The sequence below is a fragment of the Mus musculus genome, chromosome 1 (genome assembly GCF_000001635.26).
Source record: "Mus musculus strain C57BL/6J chromosome 1, GRCm38.p6 C57BL/6J".
Taxonomy (NCBI): Eukaryota; Metazoa; Chordata; class Mammalia; order Rodentia; family Muridae; genus Mus; species Mus musculus.
The window spans coordinates 51,749,405-51,772,520 of record NC_000067.6 but is presented as its reverse complement, the minus strand read 5'-3'; the positions used below and the strand labels follow the sequence as shown (position 1 = coordinate 51,772,520).

At 43.1% G+C, this 23,116-nt stretch overlaps 1 protein-coding gene across 10 annotated transcripts in view; it reads left to right on the top strand.

The window, feature by feature from the left end:
• Myo1b (myosin IB) overlaps positions 1 to 22,763 on the top strand; it is a 166,306-nt gene extending 143,543 nt beyond the window's left edge. For 3 of the 10 annotated variants that reach the window (XM_006495765.3, XM_030252028.1, XM_006495769.3), the window contains 11 exons: positions 1,667 to 1,735; positions 3,431 to 3,517; positions 3,785 to 3,871; positions 5,613 to 5,699; positions 8,557 to 8,631; positions 9,895 to 10,029; positions 12,120 to 12,226; positions 14,513 to 14,645; positions 15,264 to 15,416; positions 16,751 to 16,878; positions 21,225 to 22,647. In XM_006495765.3, the coding sequence (XP_006495828.1) occupies positions 1,667 to 1,735; positions 3,431 to 3,517; positions 3,785 to 3,871; positions 5,613 to 5,699; positions 8,557 to 8,631; positions 9,895 to 10,029; positions 12,120 to 12,226; positions 14,513 to 14,645; positions 15,264 to 15,416; positions 16,751 to 16,878; positions 21,225 to 21,348 (1,185 nt within the window). In that variant the 3' untranslated portion in view covers positions 21,349 to 22,647. Of the gene's footprint in view, positions 1 to 1,666; positions 1,736 to 3,430; positions 3,518 to 3,784; positions 3,872 to 5,612; positions 5,700 to 8,556; positions 8,632 to 9,894; positions 10,030 to 12,119; positions 12,227 to 14,512; positions 14,646 to 15,263; positions 15,417 to 16,750; positions 16,879 to 21,224 lie in introns of all 10 variants that reach the window. The other 7 variants (NM_001161817.2, XM_006495764.3, NM_010863.4 and 4 more) reach the window with 7 other exon arrangements.
• The last annotated feature ends 353 nt before the right edge of the window (positions 22,764 to 23,116 follow it).

Genomic DNA, 23,116 nt, shown 5'->3' with positions numbered 1-23,116 from the left:
AAATTTTAAAAATGCATTAAATTTGCAGCCAGGTCTTATTTAGTACATGCTTCCCTCTGCTTCTGAGGAGACGTTTTTCCATAAGACAAAAATCAAGATAAAATCTATAGTTTCGTGAAATACATAATAGCATCCCCAAATTTGGGGAACCATTAATATATTTCAAAGATAAAAAGCTTGAAGTGTGCTTGGTCTTTTAGTGGGGTCTTTAGATGCTTGTTCTAATGAGGAAGATCACAGCCACCGTCCAAGTCGTAGAATGACTACACTCGAGGGCTGGATTTGTTCGTGTCCGTTCAGCTAAGACAAAGTAGACGGTAGTCATCCTGCCTGGTGGCTTCGGTCTCTCGCTTTCTTAGCCTTGCCCATTCTCGATGCTCTTTTCTGTTTGCTTGAGAGATGGAGGACCGACAGATAACCTGTCTTCAAGAAAGACTTTTTATCCCTGCTTATTTTGGAGTCATTAAAACATTTAAGCTTGAATGGGTCCTGAATTAATCTGTCTTAAATCCTACAAACAGCCTTAGCAGAGTGGACCCACAACCTGGATCCTGACTTTATGAAGTTCACCTTTAGCAAGGGAAAGTAGGTATCTGGGTATCTGTCTAGTTACTGTGATCAACACAGTAAATGAAACAACTTGGGCGGGAAGGGTGTACTTAGCATTCCACCCCCACATTCCAAGTTCATCATTAAAGGGAATCAGGACAGGAACTCGCACAGGGCAGGAACTCGGAAGCAGGAGACTATGCAGAGGCCATGGAAGAGTACGGCTTACTGCTTTGCTCTCCTTGATTTGCTCAGCTTTTTTGGAGGGATATTTCAAGCCAAAATCTATACTCCCGACCTCTCTCCAATACTTCTGAAGATCTGGATGAAGCCTAGGCTCTCAGATGTCATGAGAATAGCAATCAACTATCATGCGCCACAGTGAAAGGTTAACAACCTGACTTTAGTGTTTTTTAAATTCTTTGCATTTTCCTCAGAGTTGCCAATCCCCCCAACATCCATTCCAAACCAATAAAAACAGGAAGGGTATACTTTTCTTGGGAGAGCTCTAGCAGCTTCACTGTGTTAAGCCATCAACTCTATAGCAAGGTCAGTGGGCATGGAGCTTGTTGAGCCAAAGTGTAGTTGAGTGCCTTTCACACTGTTGACTTTTGACACAGCCTGTCCTCATGGGTGAGGATGGAGTTAGACTCACACATTCTCGGAGTTCTGTCTACACTTTAACTGATACCCTGATTTCCCAACTTGAAGTAGAGTAGGAATAGGAAATCTAAAAGTAACCTGATGGTTAGAGGTAGGCTGACCCAGTATGGTGCTTGGTGAAAATGATGCCAAGAAGAGACTACTCTCAAAAAGTAGGTGCAAAGAAAGCATATAGGTCAACTCAGAATGCTCTGTTGATGGTGGGCAGTGTGGGGAATGCTGCCTCCCAGCATCAAGCAGGGAACAGTCATTGGTAAGAGTGGAAGATCGGCATCCTTCATGTGGACTGCAGACTTACTGTAATAGTGTTGGACTATCTAACCTTTCAGTTTCTAGGGTTGTAGATGATCAGGCATCCACCGCTCAGAGTGAACAGATCCCCTTCTTTGGCCTTGCAAGGTCTACCTTTTAGCTATGCAGATATGACTATTCACAGCTCCCCTTTATTCTGCAGCAACAAAAGCGGTACCAGCAGATAAAGAGTTCAGCCCTGGTGATTCAGTCGTACATCCGGGGCTGGAAGGTGAGTTTCAGTAAGTGTGCTTTCTGTATGTGGGAGCTGGGGTTCTTCATAAAGGGTGACGTCTTCAGGCTCACTCTGCAGGGGAAGCTTTCTCATCTCCACCTGTTCTGTAAACAGCCTCATGGAAAGAGTAAATATTATGGGGCTGTGCAGGGAACCCTGGTGACCATGTCTTGGCTGCTTCCTTCTAATCCGCTTTATTTTTTTTTCAAGACTTTGTTCTCTAAGCAGGAAGTCCCTGAAATAACACTGTATATAATCTCAATATCCTCATGCCCAGTGGTTTTGAGAGAAGCACATTGTCTAGAAAGCTGTCTCACAGCCACTACCTGAGTCCTGTGGGTCTTAGCCACACATCTTTCCAGTGATGACCCCCTGCAGCTGCCTCATATTGTCTGAAGGCTCGTGGCTGTAGCCAGGGCTCTCATAAGAGGAAAGAGGGTCACGGGCACAGTTGCTACACTGGTTCCAGATCCTTCCAGCTAAGGCTTGGTTCACGGGTCAGTGAACTTTGGGCCACAGGCAAACTTCAGCCTGTGTTCTGGTTCATACAACCTGCAAGCCAAGAACGGTTTTTATGTTATGAACCATTGTAAACAAAAAGCAGAAAAGAGTTCAGAGCATGTGAAAAGTATATGAACTATGTATTTTAATATCCATACATAAAGACATGACCATGTTGATTTATTGTAGACTCTTGGTCCATGGTCCATAATAGCAGAGTCTGGTAGCTGTGATATTTACTCATCCTCTCCTGACCTCCTCTTTCACTGATACGCACGCATACGCGCGCACACACACACACACACACACACACTCTTCTCCTTTTATTGCCGTTTCAAAGCCTCACTATCTTACTTTTTACAGAAAAAGTTTATTGACCCCGGAACCCTCCAGTCCTACTCCAGGATTCTTCCGACTGCTTTCCTACCTAGAATGTTTTAGATGCAGAAGGGATACTTTGAGGTTGTGGTCAGTCTACAGCTTCTTGAAATGGTACAGGCTGGGCTACAAATCTAGTTGCATAGATTGGCCTTGGTGTAGGCCTTGCCCAGATTAAGGGCTTATCCAAGTCAATGTGGCCTGTGACCTGTAGGCTGTAGGCTCTGGGACTGGTCAGTTTATAGGATAGAGGCCCCCAGGGCAGGACCCAAAGCTTATTCCCAAGCCAGGTAGGTGCCTTCCTAGCTTGGGCAACTACTAAAAAGTCATCACTGGTGTGGACAAGAAACAAAAATCTTTTCATTTGAAAGGATAGCCACAGTGACTTTCGACAGAAAGAGCAAAGAGGCGTAGAGGACTTTTGGAGAACCATATAGAACGGAGAATGACTGTCTACCTTCTATGAATGGCAGTCTGCCTCGGTGTGGCCATATTGTCCCTGTCGTGTCCCACCCATGGTGGGAGTCCACCCTGATGTGCCAGTGTCTCCAGGCATGCACTGCTTTTCACAGCAGCTTCTCACTGGGCCATGTGCGTTTGCACTGTTACCTTTTTGGAAACTATTTTCTACTCACTGTTAAGTTAATTTAATTATGTGTGTGTGTGTGTGTGTGTGTGTGTGTGTGTGTGTGTGTGTGTGTGTGTGTTTGTGTGAGAGTGTATGAGTGTGTGTGAGTGTGTGTGTGTAAGTATACACACACACTCACACACACACATATAAACGGGTACATGGGCATGATTTCTCTACCATAGGCTCGAAAAATCCTGCGGGAGCTGAAGCATCAGAAGCGCTGTAAGGAGGCAGCCACCACCATCGCGGCGTACTGGCATGGCACCCAGGTAGACCAGAGGCCCTGAGGAGGGTGCGGTTGAGTTGGGGGTAACTGCAGAGCCGAAGACCCTCAGATTCAGGCAGAAAATGATTCACTGGCTTGAGCACGTTTGCCTCTTGCTCTTTGCAGCGTTTCGGTGTGGGTGGCGGCACCTGCTTTCGCGTTCAGCATCTGTGGTGACTGGTGTCTGTCTCCTTTTCTATCTCCATTGGGAAGCAGCAGCAATCTTCCCTGCCTTAACTCTTTCTGTAACTCCTTTTCAAACGCACCACAGGCGCGAAGGGAGCTGAGACGGCTGAAGGACGAGGCTAGGAATAAGCACGCTATTGCAGTTATTTGGGCTTACTGGCTTGGATCGAAGGTACTGGATGCACACTTCCCATCACTGAGCCCGGGAATGCTGCAGGAACCAACCCTGATCTCTAGCATAGCAGGGAGGAATGACTGCAGTTAGTAGTACCTCAGTGCATGATCTAGCAGCCAAATTAATAAAAAAAACGGGGGTGCTAGACAGTAGTATGCCGTGGAAGTTTTGGCATGCACAGAGCAAAAACCTAACATCACTAATAAGGCTCTAGCATAGATTTTTTTTTTAATTCTCTAAATTAACTTGCATGGTTAGTGCCCACTGTCTCTCACCATTGAATGCTGGCCAGATCTTAGGGATACTTGTATGCAGGGGCGCATGTGGAGAATGGTCGTTGAATTGGGGTTTGAATCAGTTTGTATAGTGTGTTGACAGAATAATGCCAGTAACGCATGCTTTACCAGAATTAATCCTTGAATGAAATTGCATTTCAGGCTGAATGTGGCATCTTTTGGTGACTGTAAGCCAATGGTGTCATGGGTACAGGGAAGGATCACCCAAAATTTCACAGAAATCTGTGTTCACGTGAGGCTAGCCATACTTGCCAGGGAAGAGTCCCAGGAATGCCAGCATTGCTGTTTGTTTTCAGAAGCAAAGGCCCCCCTGCAACTCACTGGCCCAGGCCGACTCTGGGCTCTGTGAGCATTCACACACCCCAAGGAACAAGAGATTTTCTAACCTAGAAAATCAAGTCATCTTTGCTTAAAATGTGTTAGAAACACAGAACTCTACCGAGTCGTGTGGGTTTTTACTAATGCCTACCCTGTCAGCATTGTAAGCCCATCTCTTGAGAAGAAGTCAGCCTTGGAGGCTCCACGAAAAGGTTCCCAGAGTCTGACCAACATTGTTCCTTTGTGCTTTTTCCAAAGTCTGTAAAACCCAGCCTAGTTCCTTAGCCAGTTTAGGGAAGTGAACCAGCAGAAATGCTGGTCCTGTTGTTCCTTCTCCAGTCTCAGGAATGAAATGTCTCAAAAGGCAGTGCCCGGCCTGCTCTGTCTTAGGCAACAGCGTGCCTGAGATTGGTTTCCCAGTCATCTTTTTAACCTGACAGTTCTATCATTTTTTGCCTGATTTCAGTTTTTAGTGTGTTATACTATTTGGGATCCTGGTCAAAATGTATTTGTTTTGGGCAGTGTGAGGGCTTGATCCCAGGGCCTTCTGAATGTTAGGTAAGCGGTCTGCCGCTGAGCTGTGTTTGCCCCTAGTGTAATTCAGTTTTCCATCCTGCTGCTAGCTCAAACCGGAAAGGACGTCGGTGTTTTTTGTTAGCCTTACTCTTTCGCTTGCACTTCACATGCACAACCTTTACTTTTTGTGGTTTTCCAAATTGCTGTTCACACAGTTCCTTTTTTTTTCAATTCATCCAAATAAAAATATCAGAGAGCATCATAGTAAAGTCAAGTCTAGAGAGACCATGCCTTTCGGGCTCTGAGGAAATGTGACAGACCCGCAGAGGGAGTTGGGACAAGGGAGAATGAAGAGGAAAGGAAATGAGGATGCAATGCTTTTGGGTGCCACATAGTCGTCCTTGCCTGGAAGTGCCTCTCCATGCACTGAAATCCAGGCCGCTGTACCCCCCTCCACATCGGATCCTTGGGTTGAAATTGAGTGTTCCTCTGCTATGCTGCAGTTCTTCTCAAATAATGGCTCTCCTGTTTGGTGGGGGGATCTTTTTTCTGGTCATTTGTGCGGTCTGCATTGGGCTGTCTCTTATTTACTATCTAAAACGTTCTAGGCACGGAGGGAGTTGAAACGCTTGAAGGAGGAGGCTAGGCGTAAGCATGCAGTTGCTGTCATTTGGGCTTACTGGCTTGGACTGAAGGTACTTTCTCCATGACTTCTCCTGCCCTGGTAAAGCCTCGCGCACCTACTAACCCGAGAAAACTGGCGGCGCTTCCTGCTGTCTGCAGTCTTAGGACATGTCATCTTGACTAATTTTGTTTCATGTTAAGAAAAAAAAAAGCCAAGAAACAACTACACACTAATTTTCTCATTTTAATGTGATTTTAATCTCTTTAAATAATGAGTATAATGCAGTATATTTTATCTTAGACATGTTTCCTGAGTTTTATTTCATCTATTTATGGGCTTTTAAATCATGAGGCAGAATGCAGTCCTTGAGTTGGAAGCTGATCTTCCAACCTCCGTGGCCTGCGTCAGGGCGGCAGGCATTGTTCCCATCTATCTGCCTGTGCTGTCCCACTAAGGGCCAGAGTGGAGCTTTCGTCCAAGGGATCATGGCTCAGCACAGAGCAGAGTGAATGAGATGACAGAGATCATGAAGTTGAGAGAACTACAAGGTTTTGAGACTGTGTGATGAAGGCAGGTGATAGATTTGGGAAGAAAAAGCACACACAGGTAAATAAGGAAATTTGGCCGCAAGCACTGAAAACCTTCAGGAAATGGATGGATCTGGTCTTCCTGCTCCATAATTAACCAACACAGTGAGGCACCTAATCACCCTTGGAGGCGATCAAGGTCCTTTCCATACCATTCCTCTTCAGTATTCGAATCTAGTCCAGTAACATTAACTCTTACTCTACATATTTGAGGATGAGCTAAGAAGTCATTGATTCTGCATCTTAGCAGCCTTCAGAAATCTCCCTGAATATTGCTCTCAATAATCTCTATTTTTCCCCCGAAAGTTCCTCCTAAAAACGTTTAGTTGCTTATCCTTTGACTATTCTGAGTATTCATGAGATAATTCAGATGTAACGTCAATATGCATTTAACAGATGTTTTTATTTGACAAGTTCTGAATACGTTCTTTACATGTTTTTTTTTTTGGAAGCCAAGCAAAGGGAAACATTTCCCGTTTTATTTGTGTCATAGTTTTCATGAGTGGCAGGAGGCAGGCAGTATCGAATCCAGATTCTCACTCCCCATCCTGATCTCTGGGTACTTTCTGTGGGTGTGCTTTCAAACTATCTTTGCACTGGAAGTGTGCAGTAGTGGTAGTGGAAATGGGGACAAGGTGAATGTTATTTCTACAGAATTAACCGGGCTTGCTCTAACTGTCACTCACCCCCCTTCGGTTAGAAACGAGCAGAAGCATCTCATTATGTTTCCATTATTATTATTATGAAAAAGATTGTTTTTTTTTTAAGTTTAAGATTATAGTAAATTTGTCCTTTTTGTCATGGAAAGAAGTTATACTGATGTGAGCAGTACTTTTATCCTTTGAAATAATTTCATTTGCTTGCATAACTAAGGACAACCGGACCCTTTCAGTATTGCTCATGCCCAGGAAGGTCCCCAGTGTGAGGAGTTATGAAGGTGCCAGGTTTTTACTGTGTGTAGCCTTATTTGGGCAGCAGCCATCTGTCCTGTGGAATATCGGAAGATGTGCTGACAGAGCTCAGATACAGTGAGGTTTGGCTGCATGGCATAGAGCTTCCGCAGCGCCTTAAGCGTATGCCCCACATAGCAGCCCTCTCTTTAACTTGCCTTTCTTCTCTATGCCCCTTGACCCTTATAAGCTGGAGGTCTGAAATGTTTATAAATCTAACAATCCCATGGCTGAAAGAGAAATGGCAGCTAGCACATGGATTAAAGGAAGGGCTGCCTATATATTGCATATGTCAAAATGTAAACTTTAGGTATTCTATGTTGTATTGAACGGCCTGGGGCTCAAACACTTAGGGCAGGTAGGCAGCACAGAAGAAGAAGGCAGCAGACTGGTTAGGAGCAATTGGGTATGTGCAGTGTGGCGTCTGCAGATCTCTTCATCAAAACCCACTGCTGTTCACTGTCCTATAGAAATGGGGATCACTGTTATTGGAGCTTAGAATATTTTAAGAGAAGCCTGCAACCTAAATTGTTGTGTGAAGTTATTAATTTAAAAACATATGTATAAAATGTTTATCTGCAGACTGAATTTGGCTCATAGGTTTCTATTTCACAGATTCCCATGGTATACATATTTTAAGTATATGTATTTAAGCCCAGAAAAAAAAAGGAAGCTAGAGAAAAAGATATAGAACATCAAGATAAACAGATAGACTAATGGTTTGCTGATTTCTAACTCCTATTCATAAATAGGTGATAATAAATATTTTATATGTTCCCCTGAGCTTCAGTATTTAACTGTATCACTCATTAATTCTGTAAACACCTTACTTAGTTATTAGACAATAATATGGGAAGTAGATTATGACATTAGTTCGGGGAAAGTTTATATTTAAAATGGCAGGATGTCTTAAGTACCATGATAATAAGTATAACGTTTGATGTGCTCTAATGAAAGATAATGATAGCCCAAAGGCTTCTACGTTTCTTATTTTTAGCCGCATTCATGTCTGTTATGCACTAGTGAAGTCTTGTGTTTTTAGGCAGGATTTTTGGAAATCTAGTTTTTCAGATAATCTTCCAAAAAGCATCTGAAGGAGAAATTACGTTATATAACATTTTACACAATGTGCTCTAATTTGTGACAAGTTTGCAGTTATTCCTGTCAAGGATCTCAGGCCAACATGAAGCTGTGTAAGATCCAATAGGTGGAATGTGTCAGTTCACTCGGTTTGTTTTTCTCTGCCGTCACTGTCACTGGTTGCGTATGCATCAACCCAGAAAGGACATTTGTAAATATGCATGTTCTCTATACTTTGATTTGTAAAGAGATATGTCACTGTGAGCACCTGCCGGCCTCATGCTAACCCTCGTTCTGCTTCCTTTTAAAGGTACGCAGGGAATACAGGAAATTCTTTAGAGCAAATGCTGGAAAGAAAATCTATGAGTTTACACTTCAAAGAATTGTAAGTTGATACTATGTATATGGCTAATTAACATTATTAGATTAACCACTTAATAACTCAATAACTTAATTAACCAACTCAATAAAATATGACCTTTAAAACCCCACATAAATCATAGCTTTAAAAAGACTTTCGTTGTGCCCTTCTCCAAGTTCAAATAGAACTGTGTGAAAACTGTTGGCAGTCTGTGATTGATATAGTTGATAAAACGTTTTATTTTATTTGACATTGAAAACTGGGAAGGTGAAGTGAGGAAAGGCAGGTCCTTGCCCTGTTAAACTGCTACGGGCTCTATTTGGAGGGCGAGATTGGCAGATGGGTTGCTGAGAGCAAGGAGTCAGGGAGTAAATATGGCTGCAGCTGCCTTCTTGGGTAGCCCTACCTGAGGTGGATTACAGTCAGCCAGGACTCCCCCTTATCTATAAGATGAATGAGTCATTTCTGTGGTTCTCCTTTGTCCATGTAAGGTTTTTTCATGATAGGGCTTTTCCAGTCAGTGCCTGGCCCACGTTAGACCCTTTGACACTTGATAGAGTTGTGTCCCAGCAAACCACATCATAAGTTGAGAAGATCTATGCCAAGAGTGCATTTACCATACCTAACTTACTGAGCTTCACAGTTTAGCCATACGGTCCGGTCCCGATGGCGTGACCGGCTGAGCCCTGTGCTCGCCTGCCCTGTACCCACTGATGCACCCTGACATCAGAGTGCCAAGTGTGGTCTCTACTGAGTACACATTGCTCTCCCACCATCGTCAAGTCAGAAATTTCCAAGTTGAACCATCTCAAGTTAGGGACCATTTTTGTTCTGTAGTCTAGCTCATCCAAAACGTTCCACAGTGACAGATACATTCTGTAACTTTAGAGAATGACCGCTCGCTATCTACATGTAGTTTATGTACCACCACAACTGAGGGACGGGCTGTGTACTTAATCAGAGTTCCCTAAACTGTAAGTGTTAAGTAGCCACATCCTGTGAGTGGCTCTCTGTTGACCAGAGCAGCTTTACTGTGGTGTAGGTGTTAACCTGTGTTAACGAGAGGAATTGTATCTGGAGTCATCTTTCCTGATCACTGTTCGGTGGCGCACATATCCCCTAGAATTTCTGAAAGATTTAAATAGAGTTATCAAAGGCGATACACAATTTTATTGACTAAAACTGATCAATTCTTTTCAAGACTGATCTGGTTGATCACGAATATGCATCACACCGTCTTTCTGGTATATTTTCCTCATTGGGTATTTTCTATCAACCCCAATACAGGTGCAAAAATACTTGTTGGAAATGAAAAATAAAATGCCTTCCTTGTCACCGATAGATAAAAATTGGCCATCAAGACCTTACCTGTTCTTGGATTCGACTCACAAGGAGCTAAAAAGGATCTTCCACTTGTGGAGGGTAAACTATGCAATGGTTCGCTTTTTTCCGAGGTTACGCTTAGTTTAAGTGTTTGAAGGTTGCTATGTAGAGTTGGATCTTAACACGTCTGTCACCTTGACAAGGGCTGTCTGTGGACTCTGCCTTGACGGAGCCTCTGTACTTGGCTTTCTGTGAGAGTTCCTGCAGGAGCTGAAGCAATGCCTGTGCCAGCCGCTCCTGGTGCAGTCGGCTTGTTTTGCTTTTACCTTTCAAGTGGTTCACGTGCTTGGGGATTTCCTTGTTTCCCGCTCTGTCTGAAGGAACTCTGCAGGAGATAGAAACAATTATTTTTGAAGCTCTTCAGATAAGGTAGTTAAATCCTACTAATTAGAATGCATTTACTTTACCATTAAACAAATATACCAATACATGTGTTAACATACACACTTCAGGCCAGAAAGTGAGCATTGCTGTCCCTCAAGGACAAAACTTCTCTGTCCTAACTTAGGGGAAGCTGAAAAATCTGGTGTATCTTGCCTTATATTTTAGTACTGTGAGGTTCTTACGGGAACAGAGCTTTGGACCATGTGGACGTGAGGGAACTCAGGTGCAGTGGGGGACAGATACCACTGCTGGCCAACCTTTCTGCCAAAGTGCAAGCCTTGGTGTTGCCTCTTCTTGTGGCAGGACTTTCTTTGAATAACTTAGCTGTTATATGGAATGTTGAATTATTTGATTATTAGATGTTACAAGTCAGTATTCGGAAGGCTTGTGGCTATAACTAGTGGCTATATATTCCAGGCAGTTCCCTCCTTGGTCACATGTAAGAGGAACATTATTGCTAATTAGTATGATTCATGGATTCCAAGTTCTGTCCTGTAGCAGACTTAACAGCCTCTCAATTCCTTAGCTTCCCCTTTGAGTCTGACATGGAAACCATTTACAAACATAAGAGCAGGAGGTGCTAATGTGGGGCTGTCGCTGCTCACCCTTTCCTCCTGTGGGTGGACGCTGGATGAGAGATCTGTTCACTCCTGAAAGGAGTCTTATCCTTGAGAGAGACACCCATGATACCCTCATTTCTTTCTAGAGTAATTTCAGCGAAGACACTACCCTACCTCTTGTCCAATTCTTCAGAAAATCTGTCCCACTGCTCTGGTCAGCCCTGACCTCCTGCCCTTTATCCTCAGGATCAGAGTGGAGCGATTCCCAGTCCTCTTGCACAGTATGAAGTGGTAGTAGGGGGAGTTTAATGGTTGGTTTTTCTGGCTGGAGAGATGGCTCGGCATTTAAGAGCATTGGCTGCTCTTCCAGAGGATTCTGTCTGGTTCAATACCCAGCACACACATAGCAGCTCACAACTGTCTCTAAATCCACTTCTAGGGACTCCAACACCCTCACACATACATGCAGGCAAACACCCATGAATATGAAATAAAAATAAACTTAAAAAGAGACATCAGTGTTCAGACTGTCCGTAACATACTTGTAGATCATGAAGTCAGTGTAGTAGAGGACTACTATCATATGTCTGTACTTGTTTGTTTTTGAGACAGGGTCTCACTCAAGCTGACCTCAAATTTGGTATGTGGGCCAGGCAGGCCTTGAATTCATACTGTTTCTGCCTTAGCCTCCGAAGTGCTGGGATTGGAGTGTCTCCAGAAATGTTCAGTCACTACCAGCATTTAAAAATGAAAACAGTAGGATTAAAAAGTAAGAGTGCACACTTCCGGGTTAGAGGGGTGTGCAAATCTGCGTGGGATTGCTGAACTGTGCCATACAGCGCTATTTCCTGTGAGTCTATGTTGGGAAGTGACAGCCTCAGGCATGGAGATCCTTAGGGATTTGCGTTGTAGCAGAATGAATCCAGACTTCCTGGGCACAGGCCACTCAGGCTCCGTTATATTTTGAGGAATCATCCCAGATTCTACAATGCAAATGGTTCATAACAATTACTTAATGGATTTAATCCCAGAACTTGGGAGGCAGAGGTGGGGGTTTCTGTGAGTTCAAAGCCAGCCATGGCTCTGCAACGAGACCCTTTCCAGTCTCACAAAACAAACAAAAAAGCAAGTGAAAAATTGTTTGTGTAAGTGGTTCTTTGTGTATGTTTTTCTTATATCTCACAGTGTAAAAAATACAGGGATCAATTCACAGACCAGCAGAAACTTATTTATGAAGAGAAGCTCGAGGCCAGCGAACTCTTCAAAGACAAGAAGGCTTTATATCCTTCTAGGTACGTATAGTTTTGCTTACTCAAAAATGCCAGTGTTTTACCATTTTCTCAAATATGGCTGCATCTTTTCTAATGGAGTTTAATTCTAGTAAGAGACAAGTGATATTTAGTTTTGTGAATGATTTCCGAAGCCATTGGGTATAAGTGCACCTGACCCTGGGCACAGCTTCCATGGAAGGTATAAGGATTGCCGTTGTTGGTTTTGCTCTGGTGACCTTAGCTTACATCGTTTAGTAAACAGGAGGGCATGCACATGATAGTCAGTATAGGACCCCGTTCTCAAGGCTCTTTTTGCATTGAACGGGAATCACCTTTGGCATCTTTCTGCCAATATCAAGTCAGATCGGAAACTCGTTAGTAAGGCCAGGGCCTGAGGCAGACAGCTCATTACTCCTGCCTGTTACGTAAGCATGGGCCCATGCTGTCCTTAGGTTGCTAAATGGCTGGTCATAACCTCAGTGGCCTGTTCAAAAGTTCAGTTCGTTTGTCTGGACACCATGTACTCAAGAAAAGAATAAACACATTGCAAATTTAACAAGTCCAGTCCTTGACAAAGGACTTGGCATATGCAAGGATTACCCTGTATCCAACATTCATCTCTCTCCTCATGTTCCTGGTTCATCTGGTCTTTACAAACAAGTAGGTTATGTACTTTCATACCAGTATCTCCAGTGACTTGTAGCTTTGCCTAAAGAAAGATCTAGAAATATAAATCATATTTCACGTATATCTACTATTTCTCTCAGTATATACCTTTGAAAAGTCTACCTTTAGAGGGGTTACATGAGCAGAGTGGCCCTTTGAGTTTGAATATTTTGAGTACAGTTTCTTCCATTAGCTTTTTGGATGCTTAAGTCAAACACAGTGACTAAATCCAAAATCATCTAATGTGCCTACTATGTGCAGACTGAGCCAATGGGAAAGCTGTGTGCTTTCTTCAGCAGCTGATCGATATATGCCCTTGAATTAGACAGCACACTTCTTAAACACTTCCCATAGAAGACTCCAAAAATGGGGCGGGGGGAGGGGAGACGGAGAACATATAGAATATATCACCAAGGAAACAGACTAAAATTAGGCACTTAGCACTTTTAATTATTAAAAGCATGATTAACTATGAACACAAAGAAAGCTAACTTCAAATCCTTTCTGGGGAGTTATGTCTGAGAAGGTGGCCCACTCACTTCACTCGTGGGAGATGGGGAAGAATTTGCCTCCCCCTACAGTGAAGCAGCATTGCCTGGGGTGTCAGCTTCTAACGTCCTGGGAGCTGAGAAGAGCTGACCACCTACGTAGATTTTTCTTCCCTGAGCCTCCGCCCACACGCCAAGCATTTCAAGTCTTTTGTGCTCAGTTTCCAGGAAGAAACTCGAAAATGAAACTGTAAATCCCATGGGCCAGCCATCTGTTTCTTGGTGCCTTTTAACACTGCCCTGAGGGAGTCACAGGGTCTCCAAGGAAATTGCATTTAAGTGACCTCTCAGCAGAAGCAAATGGTTTTGGCTCTGCATGAGTGCCTGTCACCTCCAGACACATCCTAGTGAGGTGGCCATGAGTCTACAGAGGTCCGTGGGAAAAGCAAGTACAAGATAGGGTTTTTGTTTTTAATATGATTGTCAAGCTGTAGGTCTGTCCTTCCCAGCGGGTGATTGCTTTTCTTTCTCTGTGTAAGAAAATGACGTTTGTCTTTGGAGCAGGTGATAGTAATGGCGTTGGACTTTCTCATTGGCTTACCTTGTTTACATGTGTTGGCGCCCACTGTATGGGTAGCTGTTAGCTTTCTGTTACAGATGAGAGTGCCCTTTCCCGCACACAAGGCCACATGCTTGGCTCGCCTGTGGCAGAGTGACGTAGTGGTTTTTCTCCTAGTCGGTACATGCAAGAAGATTTTTATCAAAGCCCTATGAACCAACCTCCACTGGCTACATCAAAATCTATTTGACCTAAGTTTAAGGTTTCTTTTCTAACTTAAGTCTAATACAGGTGCAATACAATGTGTAAATACATTGAAGTCACTTTCATAAATTTTTTAACTATTCCTTAAGATGACCTACCTGACTTATCTCCTGTCATTGGGTGTTTCTGCTTGAAACTATTTCTTTCTCTTTTTTTCCCGAGTGAGGGTTTCTCTGTATAGCCCTGGCTGTCCTGGAACTCTGTAGACCAGGCTGGTCTCGAACTCAGAAATCCACCTGCCTCTGCCTCCCAAGTGCTGGGATCAAAGGTGTGCGCCACCACGCCCGGCTGAAACTATTTCTAAGGTACAAGAATTTTTATTTCCTTTAGTGTTGGGCAACCATTCCAAGGAGCTTACCTGGAAATCAACAAGAACCCAAAATATAAGAAACTCAAAGATGCCATTGAAGAGAAGATCATTATTGCTGAGGTTGTGAACAAAATTAATCGGGCTAATGGGAAGGTAAAAATGCTAACACGCCTGTGACCTGAAAGAGTCCTGCTCTTGTTTCTGAATTATATGATTTCCATTTCCCACTCTAGTAGAGTTAACTGTGGAGGAATTGCTCCTTACCTGTAAATGTAAATTTCTGTTCTCTGAAATTCTCACAAATTGAAAATATGAGATTAGGGGAGATGGCTCAGTGGATAAAAAACAGCTGCTCTGTAAGGATAGCAACCTGAGTTCAAATCCCAGGCTTCAGCATAAAAGTGCCAGGTGTGTGGTGTGCTTTCTTCTAACCCCACACTGGAGGGTGGGGATCTGGGGCCTTACTGTCTAGCCAGCCGGGGTGAAGCAGAGAGGTCCCAGTTCACTGAGAGGGAATAAGTGGGGGAAGATAGTCTGGCCTCCACACGTGTGCAACTGTGGACACAAACATACATATGCACACATACATAAAAAGGTTTAAGAATTCATTATTTACATGTGTCTCAGTTTACATAGGTATGCTTGCTGAAAGACAGCATAATAAAGTATATATTTCTAGAAATAACTAAAGGTTTACACTTCTGGGCCATTTTGGAGTGTTTTGGGTCATTGGTCCATACTTTTTTTTTCTCTCTCTCTCTCTTGTTTCAGAGTACATCTCGGATTTTCCTCTTAACAAACAATAACCTTCTCCTTGCTGACCAAAAGTCTGGGCAGATCAAGTCCGAGGTCCCCCTGGTAGATGTGACCAAGGTTTCCATGAGTTCCCAGAACGATGGTTTCTTTGCAGTGCACCTCAAGGAGGTAAGTGTCACCTGGTGACTTGACAGATGGGCTCCTTCGTGTGTCCGATTTCTCAGCTACTAGGCAGATGCTTCCACCTGACTAGGCCTGCCACTCACGCTCCTTCCTATTGACTTGTCAAATTTGGCTATGTTCACCCACATCTACAATCTCAGGAGCTGCTTTTCAGTAACTGAATTACATTTTTATCAGCTTGCTCACTTGACTTTTGAAAATCATACATGACAACGTAAAGACATTTCAAATTAAGTCTCTTCTGGTGTTTCTTCTGTAGGCCAGTTTAAAAATGTCATCTTCTTATCCATTGATAACTGGTGGTTTATCGAAGGCTACAACTATAGTAAAACATTGTCCAATGTTTTTTTTTAACCTACATTTTCACTGGCTTAAATTGTGAGGTTGAAATGTAGGCACTAAATTTATTATTTTGATGACTGGAGCCATGCTATTTGTAACTCCTCATTAATCTCATCTTTTGAATTGTATCTACTTCATAGCATTGATAGGGGGCTTTAGGAACAATGTACACAAATGCTTAACAGAAAGATTGTCGTGTAGTTGTCAGTACCAAATAAATGTTAGCATCTATCAGTCATATATAGAAAAAACCCAAAGGCTTGCTTACCTTAGTCTGTCGACCCCTCTATGGATCTAAATCTAAATGGAAACATACCAAATCATGCAACAGCTGTTCTCAGCCCGTTACACACAAAACTTGGTGAACTGCTGCCTATGGCTGTGGCCTAGTCTATGCACAGAAGAATTCTATTGCATGTAAGTTCCCCTATGGTTCCTGTATACCTGAAGTTAGGGTGCCCTGGGTATTTGTTTGAAATATCTTTGTTGTTACTTCTATTTTAAAAAATTGATTGCTTTTTTAAATTATTTTTTGTTTACAGTTATTTGTTGTGTGTGTGTTTGTAGGAGTCAGAGGGCAACTTGTGGGAGTCAGTTTTCTTTCTACCATGTCAGTTCCAGGGATCGAACTCTGGTTATCAGGCTTCTCGGCAAGAGCTTTTACCCACTGAGCCATCTCACTGGTCCCTGCTGTTACTTTTAAAAACCAAATCACTGAATGATTTCTGAACAGTGTGCTTTGAGAATGAGTTATAAGTTGGGTGGGTGCTCTTCCAACTTGATTGTGCAAACCCACCACAAAGGAATTTTGTGACTTCTCATCCAGGGGGTCTGCAGTAGAAGGCTGCTCTGGTCCACTGACTGTCTCTAGGTAACAGACTTGTATCGATGAACCAGTCCTGTCCTTACTGCTCATCTGAGATGATGTCCCCAGTGTGCCATCCTCCTTCTAACCCTTGTCTTGCCTTTCTTTGCAGGGTTCAGAAGCGGCTAGTAAAGGGGACTTTCTCTTCAGCAGTGACCACCTGATTGAAATGGCAACCAAGCTGTATCGCACGACTCTCAGCCAAACTAAACAGAAGCTCAACATCGAGATTTCCGATGAGTATGTCCTTGTATTGTGTAGTACACTTTTGGACTTTCAGCTTTACTATTGCAGTTTGGTTCTCCGGTCTCATCCAACTGTTTTAGATAGCAGTGTACGTCCAGTATGTGTGACTGATGAAGGATAGACCCTAGGCGACACTGACCAAAGCAAGTAGTTAGTGCTTTATACTTAAGGAGCGAGACAGATATATAAAAGAACAATAACCAGCAGGTAACATGATTTTGGCTTGTAGAAAAGAAAACGAAAGCAAAGGTAGGGTATTGCTTTGACAGAGAGATTGGGGAGACGTCTCAGCTGTAAATGAACTAAGAGAGCAACCCAGACAGCAATGCAGAAAGGTGCTGTACAGCACAAACAGGAGACAGATCCAAAGGTTCCCAGACAAGAGCAATCTATGGCAGAGAGATTGTGGGAGATGATCCTGGAGAGAAAAGTAGACTCCAGTTACACAGAGCTTGGTTAAACGTAGAGTTGAGCTCTTGCTGAAAATGATAAAGACTACAAGGGGATTTGAGCACAGCTGTGGCCTTACCTAGTTTTGAAGGATGGCTTTGGCTACAGTGTGGGCAGTTACCTCGAGTGAGAGGCTGGGATAGAACAGGGGTGTTGTCTAGGGCAAGGTGATGTTGCTTAAGCTAGGGTATAAGCAGAAAATAGGAGTAGTCGGATCCTGAGTGTGATGGGAGGAAAGACAGGAGAGGTGCGAGCAGGTTTTCTCTTAGGGCCCAGCGATGGCGGTGCGTGCTGCATGTATGCATACTGAGTAGCAAGAGTGGTTCTGAGTCAGACTGGGAATAACCTTCATTTCATACATTGATAACCAGAGTTATGGAAAAGGCATTTCACACGGACAACAGTTTGTAAGTAATGCTAAGACTGGTGTAAATGTGAAATTTACTCTCTTTTAAAATTTTTGCATCCACATTTGAATTTCGGATACTAATGTCCCAAGAAGATGTTATTTTTTTAATTAAGAGTTTTCCAAGGCAAGACTGTCAGTACCTACCTGCTTATACTCCCAGAACTCCTGGGGCACAGGCAGAAGGACTGCTGCTATACGTTCAAAGCCATACTGATCTACACCACCCCTTATCACCTGGATACAGTAGCCTTACAGTCATAGAAAGAGGAGCTTCCCCCTAAGTCTAGACCCTGTGGGGTGTCTGCTCCTGAGCATTTCCCTCACTGCTGTTCTGAAACTGATGCTCCTGGGGACATTAGTAACAGTGCACTTGGGGAAAAGGAAGACTTCTTCGGCAAAACTTGGAAATCTTTCTTTAATATGGTGTTTGTCCGAGCTTCTGAAATCTGGTTTCTCCCCATATGCACTGAGGCTTTGAGGGGACAGTCTGTTTGTGTTTCTCAGCTGTGGTCAACAGTAGGATCCCGCAATTGGCTGTTCCCACCTGGGAGCGCTAGTATGATTACTTAACCCTGCTCTGCCCATCCAGACAGCATGTGACATTGTAGATGTCACAGGCTTTTAAGTGAGTAGTCTTGTGAGTGATTTACAATGTGGCCACATGAAAGGCAGTTATTTAATACCATTATAATAACCCTTCTCCTGTTGTATTTCCTAATGGTTGGTCTGATGAAAGCAGATCAGTGGATGGAACCTCTATATCCCCAGTGGGTTCCTTCCCTAGATGCTCCAAGAAGCCTGGAGAAGAGTTTCCAGGCAGTCTCTTTCATGCCTCTGGTGTTGCCAAGCAGGCCTTAGAAATTCCCTAAAGCAGCAGTTCAGATTGACACAGACTTTTCAGGCCCTGGCAGAAATGGCTTGTCCTATATTTCCAGCCCTACATGGCTTGACTCCAGCCCACTGCCAGATGTGTAGTGCATGTGTCATGAACGGCACGCAGTTCGGCGACTGTGCCCTTCCTCATAGCCTTTTCAGAAGTAGAAGTGGTTGCTTTAAAAGAACTCGTTTCAAGCTGGGCAGTGGTGGCACATGTCTTTAATCCCAGCACTTGGGAGGCAGAGGCAGGCGGATTTCTGAGTTCAAGGCCAGCCTGGTCTACAGAGTGAGTTCCAGGACAGCCAGGGCTACACAGAGAAATCCTGTCTCGAAAAACCAAAAAAAAAAAAAAAAAAAAAGATGCAGAATGTGGACGTTACAACATGAAATCGTGACAGTGACTAACCCATACTCCTTTTACTTTTGAAAGTTCTGATGCCATTAACACTGTGGAATAATATATCCATATTCTTGTTGTCTGGAGAATGCTTTTCAGGTTGCTCTTCTATGAAATGGAAATAAATAATAGTAGTTAACCTCTCCCCAATTGTCTTAAAGCTAAGTCCCTGTAAATGACCAAGAACAGTGTGTGGTTCATGGTATAAAATTCATTTAGCTATCATTATTTCCCTAGTGAATCTTAGTTGTGCCCCATGAGCTTGAAGAAAGTATAAGACTTATGAAATGTTTGAGTCTGTTTTAAATTTGAAAGCTTTTTTGAAGGCACACAAGTGCAATTACAGGTGGAGCCAAGCATGCACATTGACTCATACCTTCAATCAGAGCACCTTGTAACTTTGGGAGTTCAAAGCCAGAGAAATAAACATAGTGAGGTCCAGACAATCCCAGGCTACATAATGAGACCTTGTCTCAAGAAGAAAATAACAATAACATCTACTAGAGACGTATCCCTGATAGGAGAATGTTGGATCACAGTTTTCTTCTTTGAGTTGAAAAGCAAGAACCCGTTTGAAAGGTCAATGCTGTGGTCCTTTTACAACACTGAGGGGTGTCTTAGTCAGGGTTTCTATTCCTACACAAACATCAGGACCAAGAAGCAAGTTGGGGAGGAAAGGGTTTATTCAGTTTACACTTCCATACTGCTGTTCATCACCAAAGGAAGTCAGGACTGGAACTCAAGCAGGTCAGGAAGCAGGAGCTGATACAGAGGCCATGGAGGGATTTTTCTTACCAGCTTGCTTCCTCTGGCTTGCTCAGCTTAATTATAGAACCCAAGACTACCAGCCCAGGGATGGTCCCACCCACAAGGGGCCCCCCTCCCTTGATCACTAATTGAGAAAATGCCCCACAGCTGGATCTCATGGAGGCATCTCCTCAATTGAAGCTCCTTTCTCTGTGATAACAGCAGCCTGTGTCAAATTGACACACAAAACCAGCCAGTACAAGGGGCTAGAGACCTACCTCAATGCTGACAAGGGTCAAGCCCTGAATTCAGTCCTCAGCACCTACATAGAATGGCTGGGATGGCTCATACTTGTAATCCCAGCACTGCGGAGGCAGGTGAATCCCTGGGGTTCACTGCTCAGCCAGTTTAGTGTAATTGTGGGTGCTAGTAAGAAACCTTTTCCCCAAAAGCTAGGTGAATAGTACCCCCAAGGAACTGCATTCAGGGCTGGTGGTTCACCTACACAAGTGTGCACATGAACACACACAAATAAAACAGTGTATGCATTAGAGGCCCGTGACACATTTCACCCCAGGAAATGGTATTTATAAAACATGGCCTCTTAACTGGAGCTAATATATACATTAGAGCCGTGAATCCTTGCTGTTGCTGTAGATGTCAGTATTATCAACTGCACGCTTGTTAGACAAGTCACTTAGAAATGCACCAGTAGTGTAGGCTGTCTTTGCCCTCCATCCCCAGGGGAATGTGGTGAAAGGTCCCCTGATGGCTGATTAGGATGTGGGTTGAAAAGATCACTGGGAGCTGGGCAGTGGTGATGCACGCCTTTAATCCCAGAACATGGGAGGCAGAGGCAGGCAGATTCTGAGTTCGAGGCCAGCCTGGTCTACAGAGTGAGTTCCAGGACAGCCAGGGCTACACAGAGAAACCCTGTCTCGAAAAAAAAAAAGAAAAGAAAAGGAAAGGAAAGGAAAGGAAAGGAAAGAAAAGAAAAGAAAAGAAAAGAAAAGAAAAGAAAAGAAAAGAAAAGATCACCAGCTTAGGGTGAATGTGGATGGCTTTGCTCTCTGTAGTTCATGTGTTTGATTTGTTGAACATTTCATTTGACCCTTTACAACTTTTTGCCGTGTAAAAATGAGGGAAAGCAGGTTACAGCATGTTAGTGTACAGTTACTTGATGTCCCCACTGAAACACCAAGTAATTACTGTCAGCTTATCCTACCCTACTGGGACATGGCGAGCTTCTTTTTTTTTTTTTTTTTTTTGCAGCTAGCTGATGACATGTGGGAGCAAAATGCAGTCAGTTCTCATCAAACATGGGACGGAAAGGGTTAATGAGTACCCACCACAATCAGTGTCTGTTATAGAAAGGGAGAGCTAGTGTCCCTCGACTGCGCCCCCCCCCCCCCCCCGACTGCCACTTTTGTGTGCGCCTGAGTGTGTTTGGTTCTCTTCTAGGTTCCTGGTACAGTTCAGACAGGACAAAGTATGTGTGAAGTTTATTCAAGGCAACCAGAAAAATGGGAGCGTGCCAACCTGCAAACGAAAGAACAACAGACTCCTTGAAGTCGCTGTCCCTTAAGTGAGGCTTCCTCTCTGCTCTCACGGACTTGTTTCCTCGTAACAGTGCAATTTTACTTTGTTTTATTTGGGGTTCACTGTATGTTTGGGAATTGCCAAAGGCTAACTGTTAGCGTCCTCTTGGCACAATTAAAAGTATTTGACTAATGAGTTTTAATTATCAGAATAGTTCATTCCTAAGTCCACATTCTGTCCTGGGCAGAATTCTAGAAATTAACAGTGTCTGTCTCCATGGTTTATGTGTTTTCTCCTTAGTTACCTAGACTTGTGTACCCTAAACCCACATATTACCCATAAATCACTAGTACATGTCAGCACAGGAGGGGAGCTTACAGTCAGTTATCAGATATTTATTGAATGCCTACTTTTTGCTGGGCCCTGTGCTGAACTTATTCGGAGATTTCTATTTTTAAAGCTGTTGCCTTCTGGCTGATTTGTGCTGTGGAAGCAACAGCTAAGAAAGTTGAAGAGATTGGGTCAAATGAGACTATAAATGACGGCCACTGGTAGGAACCCAGTAGTGTGGCGTAAACAGTACACTCACTGAGAAGTAGAGGTCCTGGGTGGATTGGAGATAGGTAATTGGGTAGAATTCTCCTGAGAGGTTTGGAGATAGATGATTGGGTGGAATTCCTCTGTGTTTGTTTGTTTGTTTGTTTTTCATAAATCTATTTGAAAAAGAGATAACCAACATTTAAACATACACATTTATTGGTTCAGATCCGTTTTCACTTTAGAAAAAGTCACTGAAGCAGGGCTGTAGAATGCTTTGTTCCTGTTCCAGAGAAGCATGAGATAGGACCCTGGATGTGCACAGTGTATCCACCCAGGGTCATTAGCTTTTGAAACTGCATGATAAGAAGAGGCTGAGAGCCGTTCAGACTGGCAGATCTTCTCTTTGATGTGCAATAAAACATCCAAGATCACTTTTGAAAGTTTTATTTATAATATGCATTTTTTTTGTATGAGAGAGCTGATTGGTACAAGGTGTGTATTTTAGTCAGATCAAAATTAAGTTAGAATTCGTTTTCAGGGCTTTTTGATTTTTTTTCTTCAAAATTAACAATAAGGATTCATTTTGGAAACCACATTTTAAACTCTGGAATTAAATTGTTTCTTATTTGGGAGGATAATGTAAATACATTGGGATTATGTTAATAATAAAATTGTTCTAATTTGGTGCCATTTGCTGGATTACAACTGTATTTTTGTATCTCAAGCTATTTTCATACGTTAGTGTCAAAGTGATGTGTCACAGAAAGGATTTCCATTCAGATATTATATGGTCTCTGTGTTAACAGATTTCCACTGATCTTTTTGTACCACTATCAGTCAATGAAAAAGTTCTCTGGGGATTTTCTTTTGATTTTTGTACTTAAAAAGAAAAAAAAAAAGTTCTGATAAAGAAATTCTCCGAAGTCTTCGTGTTTATTGGTACAGGAAATGGATATGATCATTTTTTACAGTTCCTAAAGTAGGTAAATTCATAATTCCTGCTATAGGTAGATGGAAACTTCGGACTGATCACTGGTATTTTGAAAGCATATACTTATAGTTAGCTAAATATACTTACAACAGTCAAAAAACCCTGGTCAGTACCAAAGGCTACCAACTGTCCATCTGTCAAACCACCGTCTGTCTGCTGAGTTTCTGCCTCCAAAGGTTAGCCTTCCGGTTGCTTCTGCGTTGTGTGGCGTGTTTGCTTCAGGGAGAGTGTAATTTTGTCTTCCTCTCAGTTGACAAATGCCAAGCTCGTGTGCCCACGGACA